The sequence below is a fragment of the Polypterus senegalus genome, chromosome 5 (genome assembly GCF_016835505.1).
Source record: "Polypterus senegalus isolate Bchr_013 chromosome 5, ASM1683550v1, whole genome shotgun sequence".
Classification (NCBI taxonomy): Eukaryota; Metazoa; Chordata; class Cladistia; order Polypteriformes; family Polypteridae; genus Polypterus; species Polypterus senegalus.
Window position 1 is genome coordinate 185,752,905 of NC_053158.1, and position 19,820 is coordinate 185,772,724.

A 19,820-nucleotide genomic window follows, 5' to 3' on the forward strand; every position below is an offset into this window, starting at 1 on the left:
AGTGAAAACCTGGCTGTTGGTGGCAGAAGTGGCACTCCGGCCACCATAAAAAACCTCACACTGGTTTCATTCCACCTGAACTAGTGTGGTGCTGAGGTGTCATCCATTGCATGGCTGCAGTCGGGTCCTAAACTGGGATCCTGTGGTTGTTTGTCATGTGGCGTGTGCTCCTAACCTCTCTTTATTTATTAAGAATTCCAAAATCCTTTACTGCCTAGTTCTTACGTTTGACATAGCACAGTGCTAATGTAACTCATGCCGTTTAATTGTTTACGTGCTGAATTCACATCCACTGTTATTAGTTATTTCCTCTTAATTACAATACACAAAGAGCATTTAGGGTTTATCTCTGTACTTTCCAAATGATAAATATTTGCATGGGTTTAAAAGATAATGTGAAAAGTGAAGTAATTTGTAATGAGATTATGTTTCCCAGGAAGTAAAGAGTAAAGTAATCCTGTTACAAGATGAGAGAAGAAATAAGGATTTGTTATCAGGTTTCTTACTTTGAGTAACGACCCCAACTCTGGTAATGAAATGAAATGCCTGTGGTGGGCAGAATAACATCTCTTGTAGTGTAATCTATTGTAGTAATGGCAGTGTCAAAGATAGCTTACTCATGTGCTCAAACTGCTGATCTCGAAACTGATTTAGAAAGTTGCACTGAGGCCACCGGATTAACGCCACACAACATCTAGGACACTTACCGAAAGAGATTCTCTGCCCCGGCTCTCATCCTCATCTCCTTGTTGATCTGCTGGTTAATCCGAGCTCTGCGGTGCTGCAATTTACTGCGCTGTGTCTGGGACAGCGGATCACTTCCCTGATACATGTAGGAACAAAAGAAAGAAAATATCTAAGTAATCTAGAAAAATGATTCATGGAAGGCTATGAGTATCTTGGTGACAATGCTACAGCATGAGACACTGGTGTTTAACTGTAAAAAAAGAAACAACAGAAATGAAGTATACAAACTGTTATCTGTCGTTAATTATATTAGGAAGAACAAAAAAACAAACAAATATACATATAGAGCACAGTGATTGTCTAAATCTAAATCCTATGAATATGTGCTATATAAATAAATGTTGATTGATTGATTGATTGATATACTAAACCAGCAAGTTCATTTTCAAATGTCAGTTCTTTCAAATAATTATATTGAGAAGTTTAAATGTATACAGTTAGACAAATGAATGTACCATTTTACAGTTGTTGAAATAAATCATTAAACATAGTGTCGGAGATGGCTGGGGTGGCGACCCAGCCGGGATGCCCAGGAGGACCTGAGGAGGGCTTGTGCCTTCCCCAGACCATGTGGGGGGCGACCACCCAGGTTGCTTTGGGGACTTTGAAGCTCAACCCTGTAGGGGCCCGTGGTCACTGCCAGTGGGCGCCCGGTGCCTTTGGAGCCCTGGACCTCAGCCCTTCCGTCACACCCGAGTGCGCAGCCGGCACTTCCACCACACAGGGGAGTGTCGGAGGAGGAGGGTCGGGAAGCACCTGGAGCCCATCCGGGCATGTATATAAGGGGCCGCCTCCCTCCATTTGATGGCTGGAGTCGGGAGAGAAGGAAGGACAAGGCCTTGGAGGAGGCAAGGAGACAGCCTGAAGAGAGAAAGAGGCAGTGTGAGGCCTGGACATTGGGGTGAAGTGGGTTTTGTGGCACTGTATTATTTGTAAATAAACGTGTGGTGGTGCTTTGCAACATGTCTACCTGTCTGTGAACAGGGCTCATTCCACAATAGCTACAATCTTATATATATAAATGTCTACGTGTGGAAGTGTGTGTGTCTGTCTGTCTGTCCGGCCCAGAAGCTTAAAGAGCCGGTAAGGCAGCCCCAAGTTAACTCATCGGAAGAAGAAAGAAGCCCGAGGCTACAGCATGAAGCTCAAAGAAACCGACTCCATCGCCAAAGTGAAACCACCGAGGAAAGACAAACTCGCTTAGCCGCTAATACACAAGCGAGGCGAGCATATCGGCAAAATGAAACATTCGAGGAGAGAGAAACTCGCTTAGCCGCTGATAAACAAAACCGCTGACTCTGCATTTCATTTTTTTTCCCCCGACAATTTCAATAGTTTCTAGGAGCCCGGGCTTACACAGCTAATATATAATAATTGCAAAAGTTCTTAAACGTACAGTATATAACAATATACAATGCCAGGAAACACTCAGACCTCCAGTCCTCAAAGAAAGGTAGGTTAGGAGCTTCTAACCAAACACATCTCCCCAGGTCACTCTGGTGAGGGTGCTGCCACCTTTGTCGTGTCCTAACGCTGTGTACGACCATCTTTTGCACTCAAGAGTGTAGAGGTATAAGTTGTGTTTGCGATGAAGATGATCAGGCTCCCTGTACACTGTGTTTCACTGTCATCAGATGTTGCTTTAGTTCTTCACCTGCCTGCTTGTCACAAGAAGGACCAGAACCCCAATAATGTGCCTGAGATAGCCCAAATCACCATTTCCTGGCTCGTGTTATGAGCATCAGGTCTTAAGCACTCAGTGAAGACCATGATCAAGGTTCAAGGCCCAGTGGTTTGCAAGGCCCAGGGATGAGCAAAAGTGGGTTTACAGTTCTGAGTACGCAATACACAGAGTTTATTCTTGTATTATTATTTATTAATTATTGTATTGTTTACTTGTATCATTTGTTTTCTTATTTATCTTCCTCTTACTATTATTATTAAAGAGAGTAGCAGTCATAACCTGCCTGTCTTTTTCCATATGAACAACTGTAAATCTACTGTACTTTTGCTCACCCCTGTATATTATGATGGACAGCATGGCTGGCATCCCAACCATGATGGTGCATGATCACTTACCTAGTTGGGAGGCCACCATATTGAATGGCCAAATAGGATGGCAGGATATTCCCTGCCTCAGCCAGAAAATTGGCAGATACCATTTGGGAAATGGTTACACTAGCGTCCTGACAGAGACAGACCAAAGATCCTTACCCGGCCAGGAGAGACTACTTATTCTGACCATTGGTTCCCCCAACACACTAGGTGGCAGCATCCCCGGGCAACAGTACCCATATGGACACCTGCAGGGTTTGCTGGGTGCTGCCGTCCCGTAGAGCAGCCCTGTTGGTTTGCTTGGGTGCCATCTGGGGGTTCTGCAGAAATTTGTGATCCATACTTTGTGGGGCTTCTATCTGACCCGGAAGTGCTTCCTACAAGTAATCCAAGGAGCTGCTCTGCCTCACCCAGTCGAGTTGGATTTGGGTGGAAGGAGACTTTGTAAAGGTAATTATTTGTAATAACACCTTTTATTTAAAACTGAGACTTGTGTCAGATATAGATATAGATAGATAATACCGTGATTATTATGCAGTCTGTTTTATTTTCTTGCTCACTTTCTTTTGGGGACTGCATAATAACATTACCTCGTGTACCGGACAGCCAGGTCCCATGACCAGCCGGGGTGCTCTGTGCCGATGCGGGTTCTCTTTCATGCTCTCTTTGTCTGTTTGGGAACCCTGAACCCAACACCGTCGATAATGTCACCGAGATGAGCTGACGAATGGGGAAAAAATCTCTCAAAGCCAGGGGATATATTCCAAAAGTGAAACAGTGCTTTATTTAAAACAATCAAAAACAGTGCAGTGCTTCAAGTTCCAATAAATAAATAAATCCGTAAAAACAAGTGCCCAGTGGGGTTAAAACCATCAACAATAAATAAATTCTTTACAATCCGAGGTTAAAAATGTAGAAGTTAAAAATGCAGTCTCTCACTCCCTTGTTATTCTCTCGCCCACCTCCATCACTCTCTCTCCTTCTATCAACCTCCGTCTTGGCCTCCAAATCGATGTCACTGCCAGAACGACGAGGTTGGCTCTCCTCCCGTGATCTTTCGTGCACCCGTAGTCGCTCCTCAGATCCGACGGGATGACACCTCTCCTGCTCACCCCACTCGCTAATTGCCAGTGGGGCAAACTAGCACCCACGAGCGCCTACATCTAACGCTCTTTCTCGGGGCCCCCGCTCGTTCTGACTCTCTCTTTTAAGGTGGCCAGATCATTCAGCCTAGACTGCCATTGCCGTCCTTTAACCTCCTCCTTCATACATCTTTCTACCTCCTTCCATTACTCTCCCACGATCTCTATTTTTTTCCACGATTTATCCCCCCTCTGGTGTACCTCCGTTTATATATACATACCCCTCTGCCTCCGTGGGCACAGTGTCTTAATTACACACCGCAGGAAGCTAATGAGGCAAACAAGAATGACCGCACCCACCCGTGCGGGTGCAACTCGCTCCAATCACCTCATTAACTCCCCGCGGTCATGCAATCACGCCCACGAAGACGACACAACTATATGAATTTAAAAAACCCGACCTTTTTTCGGAAGCCGCGGACCCGCTATACCACATGCTCCTTCGACATATGTTCCGGGGGAACAACCATGAGCTGCTCAATACCTCCCCCGGGATGCTTGGTGGCAGCCTCCCTGGCTGACGGTGGTGCCTCAGCTTCCCGCAGGGTTCCATGGGAGTTCTCCACAGCCCTGTTGGGATCTGGGGTGGCCGCCAGGGGGCACTGCATGGGTCCCTGAGCCCGGCTGGACAAGTCTTCAGCCCCACCCGGAAGTGCAACTGAAAACAGGTGATCAAGCACCTGGAGCACTTCCGGGTGGGCTATAAAAGGGGCCAGCAACCACCATTCAGTGGCCAGAGTCAGGTGGAGGAGGACGAGGTTGCTTGGGAGGAGTGGTGGTGGTGCAGGAGAAGAAAGTGTGTGGTGTGTTGGTGTTTTGGGACTGTGTTGTAGCTGGGGGACACAGGGAAGACGTGCCCCCTCCAGTTGAAGAAAAATAAAAGTCTTTTTATTTTATATGTGCCTCCGTGTCCATCTGTGTCGGGTCAGGCGCCTATATAACGCGTTTTGTTACACTAGATACGCATAAAGAAAGAGATAATTAGGTTAGGAGCATGCACTGATATAGCACATCGCCACACGATGAAACCACCTCAGGATCTCAAATTAGGACCTGAGTGCAGTCATGCAACGGGTGACCCCTCAGCACCACACTAGTTCAAATAAATATTCATAAAAATGACACAATAATTATAAATTACAAAAGATAAAATACTCTCAGGAAAAAGACATTCAAAATGTAAGAAAGCAAAAATAAACTGTACAAAGCCACAAGACAAGAAATGCTATTATTAAGAGTGTGTAAAGGCCCGGATTAATCGTGAATCGGTACTAAAAATTTGACTTCAACATCAATGCCAGTTTCCGGACCTCAGTGCCAGTACCAAAAAGATTCAGAAACAAGTAAGAGATACATCCAAAATCCCCCATCATATTCCAGACTCCCTGATGTGCTGCACAACTGCTCGCCTCCCTGGCACGCTGCCCAGTCGTGCCACACTATGTACCACTACCCTCTTAAAGCCATGAAGACTTAAATGAAAATCCTGAAATGCTACTTTTAAACATTTTGTTTTTATGGTAGTTTTCAGGCACTAGTATAGGGTACAACCCTAGCCTGGATACATCTTGCCTTCTGGATTGAATTAAAAGGGTTCAAAAATGGACGAATGCTGTGTGTAATTTCCCCACACCCAAGGATGTGCATGATGGGCTAATCACGGACTTGTCATTGGTTCAGTGTAAGTCCGTGTGGGAGTGTATACGACCCCAAGGTGCAATCTTGTTGTCCAGGAGGACCTGGCTGTTCACAGCAAGAGTACAGACATTATCACACTTGTTACGCTATTTTCAACTATGCAAACAAGTTTCATTCCATGTCAGCCACAGGTCGACCCACTTCTGGAGGTGAAAATAAAGTCGATGCTAATTATTAACACCTTTATTATGTAAAACCATATCATAAAATAACATATAAGACAACTGTGATTTATTCATCATCAGTCTGTATTTACAGGCATCCTGTAACTATGTTACCCTAAATCATGAAAACATACACACAATTTTTCACATTGTCATGCTATTTTATCTACTTTCTGGCTAAATATAGAGTTTGACCCTTAACTCTCTTTCTTGTTGTGAAATAGTTGCTAGATATTTACTTAAAGGGAGGCATTTGCCAACATCATCACTGTCTCCTGTAAGTGAAACCAAAGTACGAGTATGGAAAAGTTGATGCATCTCCATAAAATCTTCTGATAAGTGCTAACTAATGCAGCAGGCCTTTTCTCTAAAGTCTCCTTTACAGCTTGCATTACCACAGACACAGTGTGTGACACACAGCGAGAACCTGCTCAAAAGGACCCTCGGATTTCCAGACTTCACCTGCTGCATTTACACATTTTCAAATAAAAGTAGTTAGGATTTTTTTTTTAAATACTTTTCTCTTATGATTTACCAGATCCAAACTAGATCTGCCACTTGAGGGAGTTCTGTTTTTATCTCTTTTATATTAAAAAGCTATACCAACATTTACACAAAATGTAAATGTATAAGAGGTAGTAATAATAATAATAACTAGCCATGTGCGCCCAACTACGTTGCGTGTGTTAAAGTTGTCTGTGAAGGTCTCCCTGTTTAAAAGCGGCTGCCAGTTGTGAACTGGGCCCTTCATCGCACAGCATTCTGATTTTTTATAATGGAAACAAAATTACAAAAGAAAACCCTTGGACATTGATTCAACAGGAACAGCCTACTCGGAATCACTGTCCGAATAGTAATTATGTGGTAGTGTGGGAGCATTTCTGCTTCTGTCCGTTCACAGTCTGTCTCGTTTTCACGACGCTATCGTTTCCTCTCACGATGTCTTCTCAACCTTTCTCCAATCTCGCAGGTTGCTTTGTGGCAATCCAAAGAGTAAGGCAATATACACGGAGCAATGGTTATAAAAGGGGGACACATAGATATCCAGGCTCTTTAAAGCATAAATAGGGATCACTTCACTAACATGTGAGCAAGCCAAGGTACAACTGTGAGACGCGCAGCACTCGCCGGCTACAACGTAACAATAATAATTTCTGGAACGTGCTGTTACGTTGTCATTCATTTTACACACTGTCTTTCGTTCATTCATATGTTACGTAGGCACATACCTTTTATCTTCGGCAATCTCATTCTCTAACCAGGCCTCAGGAGCTAACCAGCGTAACACTGTCCACCACCCCTTTCGTTATTCTGGCACATTGTTGACATCCGTGAGTAACGACAACGTACTAAACTGGTAAGTGGTCTACGCATGCATGGAATTCGCATACAAACAAAGATCAAGATCTAAATGAAGATCTCTTTAGTTAATTTAAAGCACAACAATTTGTTTAGTTTGAATGTCTGTGTTTTGAGGTGTGACTGGAGTACTACAGTCTTCAGTAGTATAAGCCTGGAGGAGATTCTTAATGCAATGCCTATGTTTTAGCTGTCTCTCTACTGCCATCTAGTGCTTCTTCTTCTAATTCATTCGCAGACAAAGATCAAGATCCAAATGAAGATTATATATAGAGATAATAATATTGTTATTGACCACAGTACCATGACATACTATGACATGCACCTACCTAGATGTGCAAATAGTAGTTAACTGCAAGTAATCATCCATCCATCCATTATCCAACCCGCTATATCCTAACTACGGGGTTCTGCTGGAGCCAATCCCAGCCAACACAGGGCAGGAAACAAACCCCGGGCAGGGCGCCAGCCCACCGCAGGGCTCTGCAAGTAATCACATATAAATATAAATATTATATATACAAGCAGTGAAGTATTGTACAGACAAGAGTCATACACAGAATGATTAGAGAGAGTTAAAATATGAATATGAATGTACAGAGTCCACGTGCATATGTGTATGATTTTAAGGTGAGGTGGGCAGGGTGCACATGGCCTAGTATTTGGATTTGAGCTCAGCAGAGTGACATCTACATTGTAGACCCTGTACTGACTCCTAGAAGGTGGTGTTTTAATAGACGGTACACATGAGCTGGCATCCCTGTCAGGATGGCTTCTAATCCCTCTCCTAGCTGGGAGCCCAGAGCAGTGAGTGGGCACAAAGAAGACCAGGATGTTCCCTGATCTTGCCAGAAGATTGATAAAAGAAGCCAATTTGCAGCTGGGCACTTTGGCTATCCAGCAGGAATGGACCAAAAGATCCTTATCCAGCCAGGAGCAATGTTACTTCTACGGACTCCCATAAGGCATGCTGGGAACTGTAGGTTCCATGCATGCTGCCGGGGATCTGTGATTCCTACTTTGTGAGGCTTCCATTTGACCCGAAAGTGCTTCCAACAGGCTAATGCCCTAGCACCAGAAGTACTCCTGGGTGTAAGATAAAGGACAGCACTTAACCTGACCCAGGCGAGTTTGAGTCGGAGGAGTGGAAGAAAGAATGAGAGATAGAAAAAGAATTGTGTTGTGCTTGTGCCACTATTACAAGGAAGCCTTTGTAAGGTATTATAATTGAAATAAATGTCCTCTGATTGTATTGTTTGTGCTAGAGGTCCTCAAAGGCAGCTAATGAGGAACCAGTGATGTGCTGGGCAGTTTTCACTACCTATTGCAGAGACTTTTTGTTGGAGAGCATGCAGCTACCATACCATACTGTGATAAACAGTTGGTCAGATTGATATCAATGGTGCAGTACTAGAAGTTCACTAGAATCTGATGAGACAGCTAAGCTTTCCTCAGTCTCCTCAGAAAGTAAAGACGCTTCTGTGCCTTCTTAACTAGACAGGAAGTGTTGAGGGTCCATGAAAGAGCCTTGGAAATGTGAATGCCCAGTAAAGTAAAGCTAGAAATATGAACAACTGAATGCTTTCCTTATCCTTGTGCTGTGGTTCAGCCAGGGTTATTTGTGATTTCTATTGTTTTTTGTCATTATTTATTATGTTGTTTTTCATTTATTTATGTTTTTTCTTTCTTTGTATGTAAAAGTACGATTTTCTTTCATTATGATTTCTGTAGTCATATAATTTGAGTGAGTTGTGTGAAGTCCTCTCATGATTCTTATGCTTTGTGGGTGGTACCCCAGGAGGCGGGGCCACCCTTACATCACCACACCTCTGGTTATGTAAGACAGAGGAAAAGAGAGCTAAGCCGCAGTGGTGCATTGCAGTTGTGTCGGAGTTGTGGTGAATATCATTTTTTTGTTTATTTGTTTGTTTTGACCTGTGATAGGCTGGCGCCCTGCCCGGGGTTTGTTTCCTGCCTTGCGCCCTGTGTTGGCTGGGATTGGCTCCAGCAGACCCCCGTGACCCTGTGGTTAGGATATAGCGGGTTGGATAATGGATGGATGTTTGTTTTGACCTTTCTTTTACGCAGTGTCTTAGACTTCTGATTTGGATTATGTTTTGGGAGTTGTTCACTTAGGATTGTCTTTAAGGTAACTCCATTTATCTCCTTTTCAGACTTTTGCTTATATTTTTCTTTGTTAATAAATATTGTAATTTATAAAGATTGTCTGACAGACTATTTTGTCAAGCCAAATGTATTCTACTATTTTCCTTACTTTAGAGTGGCACTTTGAGATTCTAATAAAGTGTTTCTGAGGATAAACGTTTTTTAGCCCATGTAGGCCATAGCAGGCCACTAGAGTTGGGGTTTAAGCTATTTACTGTGAGGCCTGTGGTAGACGGGCAGAGGAGGCCTGACCTTTTTGAAGATGTCCCTGTCTCTTTCACTATGGCCACAATACCTTGATTAACAGTTTAAGAATGTCATACTCACTAACTTAGCAAATTTTTAAAAGCACTCTACTGTACTAATACTGGGTTAGGCCTCCATTTGCTCTCTAAACAGCCTCAGCTGTTCAGAGCATGGATTCCACAAGATGTTGTAAACATTCCTTTGAGATTCTGGTCCATGTTGACATGAGTGCAATCATGCAATTTCTGCTGATTTGTCATCTGCGCATTCATGCTGTGAATCTCCCCAAAGGTGTTTTATGGGATCCACATCCGGTGACTGGCCAGTGAAGAACACTGAACTCATTGGCATGTTCATGAAGCCAGTTTGATAAGACTTTTGCTTCCTGACGTGGTGAATTGTCATGCTGAAAGTAGCCAACAGAAGATGGATAGATTTGGATGCACATGGTCAGCAACAACAATCAAATAGGCCATAGCATTCAAATGATAATTGATTGGTGTTAACATGGCCAATCAACATTCCTGACACCATTACACCACCAGCATGGACTATTAACACAAGGCAGGTTGGGTGCATGGATGCATGCTATTGGCACCAAATTCTGACCCTACCACCTGTGTGCCTCAGCAGAAATCGAGATTCGTGACATCAGGCTACGTTTTTCTAGTCTTCAACTGTCCAGTTTTGGTGAGCCTGTGCCCACTATAGTCTCAGTTTTCTGTTCCTGGCTGACAGGACTGGAACTTGACGTGGTCTTCTGCTGTTATAGCCCATTGGTCAGATATCTAAAATTTATAGTCATAAGAAAACTTAAAAGATTAAATTCACACTTCTGAAATTTATTCTAAAGTATCAAACAAGATGTCAGTAGGTAGTCATTTCTTCATCTGTATTTAGTTGGAAGAATGCACACTGTTAAAATTAATATTCTGCCAAGCAGGGTGGTTTGTTGTGTGGTGGGTGCGGCAACACGCTGTATCAGCCCATGCTCCCAATCTCCCTCCCAAGCAGATGATGGCATGGCATTATGAAATCTCCAGTTTTATTATTGGGTCACAAACATTTGTTTTCTGAGACTATAAGAACGAATCAGAAGGCAACAGAACAGCACCGAGTCATCCTACTCAGCTAATGGAATCTTACCGTACCCAATGTCTAACATTATCTAAAAGTAGCGAAAAAAGCTATTTATTATTAGGAAGAACAATCCACGGCCTTTTCAGGATTTTGCAACAATTATTTCATATTATTCTAAACATAAGTCTGTCAGGGCCCTGCTTAACCTCTCTTACCTCTTGGAGTTTTAGTACACATGAGACGTTACCTTATAATGGGCTCTTTGTTCACATGGCTCTCTAAACTGGCCAGGGAGGGGTGTTGACTGTTAAGTATTTGACTTAATGTCACTTCATTTTAAGCATCAATGTTTGGAATGTTGTACTGATTGTATTCTTGGCTGAGCTGTGCTTTATTTACAATGTAATATATAAGCTCAATGAAGCGTAAAACAAGGAATACTAGGTGAATACATTAATAATCGAATGCCATGTAGATATTAAACACATTCTAAAAGCCCTTGGAGAGCTCTTAACTGGAAGATCGTTAAGTTAACCTAAAAGACAAATATTTGGACAGGTGGGTGGTAGCCAAAAGATACTGCATCTCCACAGTCACAGAACTGAACCTGAATTCTGGGGATTTGGCAAGCAAGAGGGTGGAGTGCCCTCTCAGGGTTGGGAGTGAGATCCTGCCCCAAGTGGAGGAGTTCAATTATCTTGGGGTCTTGTTCACAAGTGGGGGAAGAACAGAGCGTGAGATTGACAGGATCGGTGCGGCGTCCGCAGTGATGCAGGCTCTGTATCGGTCCGTCGTGGTGAAAAAGGAGCTGAGCCGTAAGGCAAAGCTCTCAATTTACCAGTCGATCTACGCTCCTACCCTCACCTATGGTCATGAGCTATGGGTAGTGACCGAAGGAACGAGATCCCGAATACAAGCAGCTGAAATGAGTTTCCTCCGCAGGGTGTCTGGGCTTTCCCTTAAAGATAGGGTGAGAAGCTCAGTCATCCGGGAGGGGCTCAGAGTAGAGCCGCTGCTCCTCCGCATCGAGAGGAGTCAGATGAGGTGGCTCGGGCATCTGATCAGGATGGCTTCTGGACGCCTCCCTGGTGAGGTGTTCCGGGCACGTCCAACCGGGAGGAGGCCCCGGGGAAGACTCAGGACACGCTGGAGGGACTATGTCTCCCGGCTGGCCTGGGAACGCCTCGTGATTCTCCAGGAAGAGCTAGAAGAAGTGGCTGGGGAGAAGGAAGTCTGGGCCTCTCTGCTCAAGCTGCTGCCCCCACAACCTCGGATAAGCGGAAGAGGATGGATGGAGTTTTTTAATTATGGCATCAGTTAGATGATTGTCAGTTGTGTAGCTATTGCTTTTGTGTTCATACAGCTATTTTATTCTACTTCATTGTTCTTATTTTTATTTGTTTTAAAGATGCTGCAGATCAAACAAGACATGGAATTTGCAAATTAACTCTGATATAAAAAACAATGTGCCATTTAGTCTGATGGCCCAAAGGTTCGATTTTGGTCACATCAGACCACAGAACCTTCTTCCAGCTCACATCAGGGTCTCCCATGTGCATCTTTTTGATTCAATACCTTTCTCTTTGCCACTTTCCCACAACGCTGCTACTCATGAAGTACACACACAACAGCCTTTGATGGCTTCCCTCATTAGTCTTCATCTTGCATCCAAAACAGCCTTGCAGTTCTGCTAAATGCAACAATTTCATAATGATTGACTTTACCGAATATTCAGTGACTTGGTTGTTTTCTTGTCTCCATCACCTGACTTGTGCTTTCAGTCACCTTTTTATGGAGTTGCTTGGAGAGTTCTTTTGTCTTCCTTTTGTTTTCATTTTGGTTTTGGACGTTCCATTCTTAATTGGGTTAAGAAAAAAGGATCATATGCCCCCCATTTTAGCCTCTTTCTCCACTGGCTACCGATGAGGTTTCACATTGATTTTAAAATCATGGTTGCTTGTTTTTAAAGCCTTGCATGGTCTCGCTCCAAAATATATCTGTGACCTCCTTCACCCCTATGTGGCACCACGAGTATGGTGGTCATCTGGACAACTTCTCCAAGAGGTCGAGGGGAGACTGAGCTACCTCAGTTGTTGCTCCTAGGCTTTGGAATGACTTGCCTTTTCATATCAGGCCTTCATCCTCCATCGAGGTTTTTAAAAGTCGTCTTAAGACCTACTTGTTTTCATTATGTATAACAGGATTGTGGTGGATGCTATAATTGGTTGTTTTATTAATCTGCTTCTCCATGATTTTTTGCATTGTGTTTACTTTAATGGTTCTTTGTACAGCACTTTGTGTTTTAAATGTGCTTTTATAAATAAATAATCTAATCTGATCTTGTAGATTAGGCCACCATAGTGACTCGCCCCAAACTGGACCTTCCACATTCAGGCGCATTTATACTGTAATCAATCAATCCCCAAACCCACAATCCCGAGAGTTCACGACTATCAAGAGGGAAGTGGTGCAGATTGTGGAGCGATGGCGTGGTGAACTAGGGAGGTGGAGTGAGACGGGTGGGGTGTTTGGAGTTATCAGCTGTTTGGTACTGTCAATGTCAACATTTTTGTACCAATCCAACACTAACCCCGAATGTGTTTGTTGTACAAACACACTAGAATGCTTTTTAAGTCTTAAGATTTTCACTTAAAAAAGTGGAACAATTTAATTCTGTATGTATGTAGCATTCTATGTTTCTAAATGCCTTTATAACTGAAGTTGTCTATTATTTCACTTGCTACACTTGCTAGTAACGTGCTGCAGGTAATGCACAACAGCCTTTGCTCGCCATGCTTCATGGTGATAGTAAGACTGTACCTTATAAAATCGAAGGCATATGTTCTTTTAACATTGCTCTTTGGGTCAGATGTTTTTAGGATGAATCTTGTGAGAATGACATATACAGTGGAACCTCGGTTCACGACCATAATTCGTTCCAAAACTCTGGTCGTAAACCAATTTGTTCGTGAACCGAAGTAATTTCCCCCATAGGATTGTATGTAAATACAGTTAATCCGTTCCAGACTGTACGAACTGTATGTAAATATATATTTTTTTAGTTTTTCAGCACAAATATAGTTAATTATACCATAGAATGCACAGCATAATAGTAAACTAAATGTAAAAACATTGAATAACACTGAGAAAACCATGAACAACACAGAAAACTAACACTGCAGGAGTTCGTGCTATAGTGCTAGGAACCTTTAAAAACTTTTTTTAATGAGTTTTAAGCACAGGGAAAAAAATGAACATTTGAAAAATCTGTAATTTAATAAACAACCAAGAAAAGTAACATTGCAACAATGCACGCTACGAACCGATCGCTGTAAACAGAACTGAAAACAAAAACAAGCCTTTTCTACCTTATGCGTCCAGCCTTCCCGCTCTCGTTTGCTCGCTCTCTCTCTCTCGTTCATGTGTGCGTGTGTCTCTCTTTCACGAGCCTGGAGCGCCTGTGTGTGTGCCTCTGTCTCGCGTGTGTGTGTGTGTGTGTGTGTGTGCCTTTCTCTCGTGTGTGTGTGTGTATGTGCGTGTGTGCCTTTCTCTCGTGTGTGTGTGTGTGTCTGTCTCTCTCTCGCATGCCTGTCTGTGTGTGTGTGTGTGTGTGTGTGTGCCTTTCTCTCATGTGTGTGTGTGTGTGTGTGTGTGTGTGTGTGTGTGTGTGTGTGTGTGTGTGTGTGTCTGTCTGTCTGTCTCTCTCTCGCGTGCGTGTGTGTGTGTGTGTCTGTCTGTCTGTCTCTCTTCCGCTCCTGTGTGTCACTCGCTCTCTCTCTCTCTCGCTGCACAGGAAATGCACAAGGAGAGACTGAACACGTACAAACCGAAAGGGAAACTGGCTTGTTCGTATACCGAGTGTGTGGTTGTGAACCGAGGCAAAAGTTTGGCAATCTTTTTGGTCGTAAGCCGATTTGTATGTGTACCGAGACATTCGTGAACCGAGGTTCCACTGTAATTGGAAGAGTTCAGAGCAGGTGATGCTATGGGGCATTTGAGGACGTTGCCCATCTTCACACTTAATGAAGTGTGTGGTATATAACAGGCTGACATTTCTCAGCTTGAAACTGGACTTGCAGTATGTCAGGTTGCCAAAGGTTTGAAGTGTGCCACTGTGATCTGTAAGGTTTATTCCAAACATATTATTTTATTTAAACCAGGTAATTGAGGCCATAAATAAATACAGCTGAAGCAACACAAACCAACTGACAGCAAAAAAAACACAACTGTCAAGTAAAAAAAACAGATCAGGGAGCTGGGAACAGACAAGTGGAGTCAACTCAAGCAGGGTCATTTTACGGTCCACAGTTATGGTGTGCTATTTCTGTTTCTGTTTAAGCTATGCAAGCAAAGAGTGTATCTGTGTTTGTAAATTGCATGCTCTTATTTTGGGAACCTTTAAATGTAAGAAAGTATAAAGCTTCTGGCAATTGCCCTGAACATCAGAACTCACCTGCAGACAAATGGAAGACATTGCTCATGCCCATATCGAGGAAATATGCCACCTGCCATCTGTCGTGGAAGGCAAGAGCTGACTGCAGGAACCCTACAACTGCATGCTTTTGCCAGTAGCTTCGAAAATTGTATTATTACGAGTGTCCAGCTGATATTAAAAGAAGCCAAGTGTATTGTTTCTACAGTCCTGTTTTTGTTTTCTTCATCTAAAATTACCACCATACCATATATATATATATAAACATTATAAATTGAGATGAGATTGAAGTACACATTGCAGACTTTCATTTAATGGGATTGGCATATATTTCAGTCACACAGCACATTTTCTACACCTTCCCCTCATTTCAGGGACTCAGCAATGGCAGGTCTATTAAAGCAGTCGTATTTAGGACTTTGTCGCGTATCCCTTGCATGCAATGGCTGCTTGAGGTTTGTGATTCGTAGACATCAGCAGATCCCCTTAATCGTTCTCTTCAGCATATGGAAGACCTGCTCAACTGAATTTACATCGGTTGACTTTGCTTGGCCATTTAAGAATTTACATTTTTTAGCTTTAAAAAATTCTTGTGTTGCCTCAGCAGTATGTTTGGATTATTATCTTGTTGTAGGATGAAGTGGTGTCCGATGAGTTTGGAGGCATCTGCTGGAACTTGAGCAGATGAGATGTTTCTGCACACCTCAGAATTCATTGTGTGGCTGCCATCAGCAGTTCCATTGTCAGTGAAGAGAAGTGTGCCAGGATGTGTGGCAGCCATACAAGCCCAAGCCATAACACCCCACCATTATGTTTAACAGATGAGGTGGTCTGCTTTGGATCTTGGTCAGTTTTTTTTTGGTCTCCACATTTTGCTCTTGCCATTACTCTGAAGCAAGTTCATCTTTGTCTCATCAGTCCACAAGAACTTTTCCCAGAATTCTGCAGTCTCTTTGAAGTTCTTTTTCACAAACTGTAATCTGGTTGTCCTGTTTTTGTGGTTTGCATCTTGCAGTGTGTCCTCTGTATTTTGTTCATGATGTCTTCTGCTGATAGTCGTCTCTGACACACACACATCTGCCTCCTGAAGACTGTATATGATCTGTCAGACAGGCTTTTGGGGATTTTTCTCTCCCATAGTGAGGATTCTTCTGTCATCGGCAGTGGAGGTCTTCCTTGGCCTAGCAGCCCCTTTGAGATAACTGAGCTCACCAGTGGGTTCTTTTTTTCTTAATGATATTCCAGACAGTTGATTTAGGTCGTCCTAAAGTTTTCTCCTTGCTGGACGCTATCAGTTTTTTCAATTCCCAGTATGCCAGAAGTAAACGTCCCTTTGGCTGGATGCAAAAGCGAAATCTGTAATCAGTAGCCCCCTAAAACATTAAAGAATGGCTGATTTATTTATTTATATGTTACAAACTAAAGTTGACGAGCCATTTGGATGTCCAGTGACCCACAGGTTAGAAAGCACTGCTCTAACCAAGTACTTTCAACTTTGTTCTAGTTCTTTTCAAACTGTGGTGTGTGTTACATCTGCATCTTAATTACAACTTAAGCAGCAGAAAACATGAAGAGAACAAAAAAAAACAACTTTGATTTCCGGTTTAATGAACAAAAAATACAATGGGGCAGAAAGAAAAACAGTATGAAGACATAATATGGAGTGAGCTTTGATTTTTGGACAGTTTCCAAAACAAAAAGACCCCCTCAAAGTAATCAGTGAACTCTGCTGGGCCGGGTGTTTGAAAAGGATTTTAACAAAAAGACAGTATGGGCGGCATCCTTTGGAAGTGATGTTTGGCTAACTAAAGAGAAAGAGAAGTGTGATAATCTCTTGTGAATGACGAGGGCAGGTCAAGCAGATGACAAGGGCGAGCAGACAAAAGGGGCTTTCCTCTCACTGCTTGGACATCAATGTGTACCACACAATTGCAAGGAAGCTAAACTAAATGAGGGGGATTACTACTGTTGCTTACCGCTTTCTGAACACCCTACTCTGCACAATCCTCTTGGTTGAGAAAACATCCAGTGGGCACAGAAGATTTCAGGTTGATCAATACATCTAGCAATGCATATTAAAATGTAAAACCAAGAAATATACAGTTGTCATTTTAAGTGCTTCACTATTATTATTAATAATAATAATCTTCTTCTTCTTTCGGCTGCTCCCGTTAGGGGTTGCCACAGCGGATCATCTGTCCGCAAATGGATTTTGCAAAATGTTACACCGGATGCCCTTCCTGACGTAACCCTCCCCATTTATCCAGGCTTGGGACTGGCACGAAGAAACACACTGGTTTGTGCATCCTCTGTGGCTGGGTTATAAATAAAATGTATTATTAATAATAATAATACATTTTATTTATATAGCGCCTTCCTCATGCTCAAGGCACTTAGCATAAGAAGTGCAAATTTATTGCGAATTTTAACGAAAAGTACGGTTAACAGGGAGGAAGGAGCAGCAGCAACACAAGTGTGCCAGCGTCCCCTGCCTACCGTAGCCATGTTACCTACATAATCGACTTTATCTACATAACGGTAACATCACGGATAAAGAAGGTTCAACAGTATCCAGCTGTCACCAACAGTGTTAAGGGTAATGCATTAAAAGTAACACGCATTATGTAATCAGGTTACTTTATAAAGTAATGAGTAATGTAAAACGGTGCTTATTTTATTGAAGCAAAAACACCTGCGTTATATTTTTTTAAAAAAATGAAAGTGCCTCGCAATTCTGCATTTGCTTGAAGTCCCACAGCTTGTCAGCAGCAGTAAAAGGTAAGGTGGTGGCTCTCTGAGGCTAAGGACCTGCGCTGGTCTCAAGAAAGTTGCCAGTTCAAAACCCATTACTGCCAGAAGGGATCCTACTCTATTGGGCCCATGAACAAGACCCTTAACCTGAAAATTGCCCCTGTACTCTGATCTTCAAAGGTCATGCAAAAAGGCAATTTTCCCTCTGAGATTAATAAAGTGGATCGAAAAAAGAAAACAAAATTGTGACATGGCTCAAAATGACACTTTTGTCAGGTGGAAATAGTCACATTATTTTTGGCTTAAAACAAGGATCACTGAAAGCTGGGCTTAGTCAGGGCCAGCTCATGGTGACTAGAAAAAGACGCATCATTTTTTGGACATTTTAATTAATACTCCATTTTCTGCACATAAGTTTTTTGACTGTGTATTATATTAAACTGGCAGTTTGATAGTTGTTAAGACATGGTGTCCAGCCATGAGCGGAGTTTCAGGTATCATGGTACTTCACTGTTACCGCCCCAATTGGAATTCTTTTTGCGACTTTGCAGATTTGCCATTTTTATTGATGGAATGCTAGCTCATACTATTTTTGATTCATCCATCATCCATGTAAAAAGACAAAATCATTTTTTTTTTAACTTTCAGCATATTGAAGCACAATTTTTTGCACGCAGACACCAATATACTGGCACAAACCTACTCTGGGCTTAGGATTTAGTAACAAATGCTAAAAAGTGAAATAGGCTGAAAGGAAGACAAACTGATGCAAAAGAAACATAATGTTTGTAACTTGCTACATTTTATAATAAGTAATTCTATACCATATTTAGTTACTTTTTTGTGAGTAATGAGAATGGTAACTTTTAAATGTAATGTTTATGGAATTTGTTATTAATATATGCTCCCAGCCTCCTCCTCTTCCTTTGTAGTAATCCTTTACAATTTATTACAAGTATGGACAGCAGAAACGCAGATGTAACACACACAAAACTCTTTATTCTAAGCTGGGAAGCACTCTTTTCTCGCTCCCCAGAGCACAGCACAACATAGCACCAATACAGTGAAACTCAAAATTGAGCTCAGGTACATCCTGCTTCCCCTGATCATCCTTGAGATGTTTCTGCAGCTTCATTGGAGTCCACCTGTGGTAAATTCAGTTGACTGGACATGATTTGGTAAGGCACACACCTGTCTATAGAAGGTCCCACAGTTGACAGTTCATGTCAGAGCACAAACCAAGCATGAAGTCAAAGAAATTGTCTGTAGACCTCCGAGACAGGATTGTCTTGAGGTGCAAATCTCGGGAAGGTTACAGAAAAATTTCTGCTGCTTTGAAGGTCCCAATGAGCACAGAGACCTCCATCATCCATAAGTGGAAGAAGTTCGAAATCACCAGGACTCTTCCTAGAGCTGGCCGGCCATCTAAACTGAGTGATCGGGGGAGAAGGGCCTTAGTCAGGGAGGTGACCAAGAACCTGATGGTCACTCTGTCAGAGGTCCACCAATCAGGCCTGTATGGTACAGTGGCCAGATGGAAGCCACTCCTTAGTAAAAGGCACATGGCAGTCCGCCTGGAGTTTGCCAAAAGGCACCTGAAGGACTCTGAGACCATGAGAAACAAAATTCTCTGGTCTGATGAGACAAAGATTGAACTCTTTAGGCAAGCCAGGCGTCACGTTTGGAGGAAACCAGGCACCGCTCATCACCAGGCCAATACCATCCCTACAGTGAAGCATGGTGGTGGCAGCATCATGCTGTGGGGATGTTTTTCAACGACAGGAACTGGGAGACTAGTCAGGATAAAGGGAAAGATGACTGCAGCAATGTACAGAGACATCCTGGATGAAAACCTGCTCCAGGGCGCTCTTGACCTCAGACTGGGGCGATGGTTCATCTTTCAGCAGGACAACGACCCTAAGCACACAGCCAAAATATCAAAGGAGTGGCTTCAGGACAACTCTGTGAATGTCCTTGTGG

General features: G+C 42.8%; 1 protein-coding gene across 1 annotated transcript in view; it reads right to left on the reverse strand.

Moving 5' to 3' along the window:
• The window catches only part of rhpn1 (rhophilin, Rho GTPase binding protein 1), a 120,195-nt gene that overhangs the window by 57,820 nt on the left and 42,555 nt on the right, over window positions 1–19,820 (reverse strand). Inside the window, exon 2 of the mRNA XM_039753751.1 lies at window positions 708–823. Coding sequence (XP_039609685.1) covers window positions 708–823 — 116 coding nt within the window. The remainder of the gene's footprint in view (window positions 1–707; window positions 824–19,820) is intronic.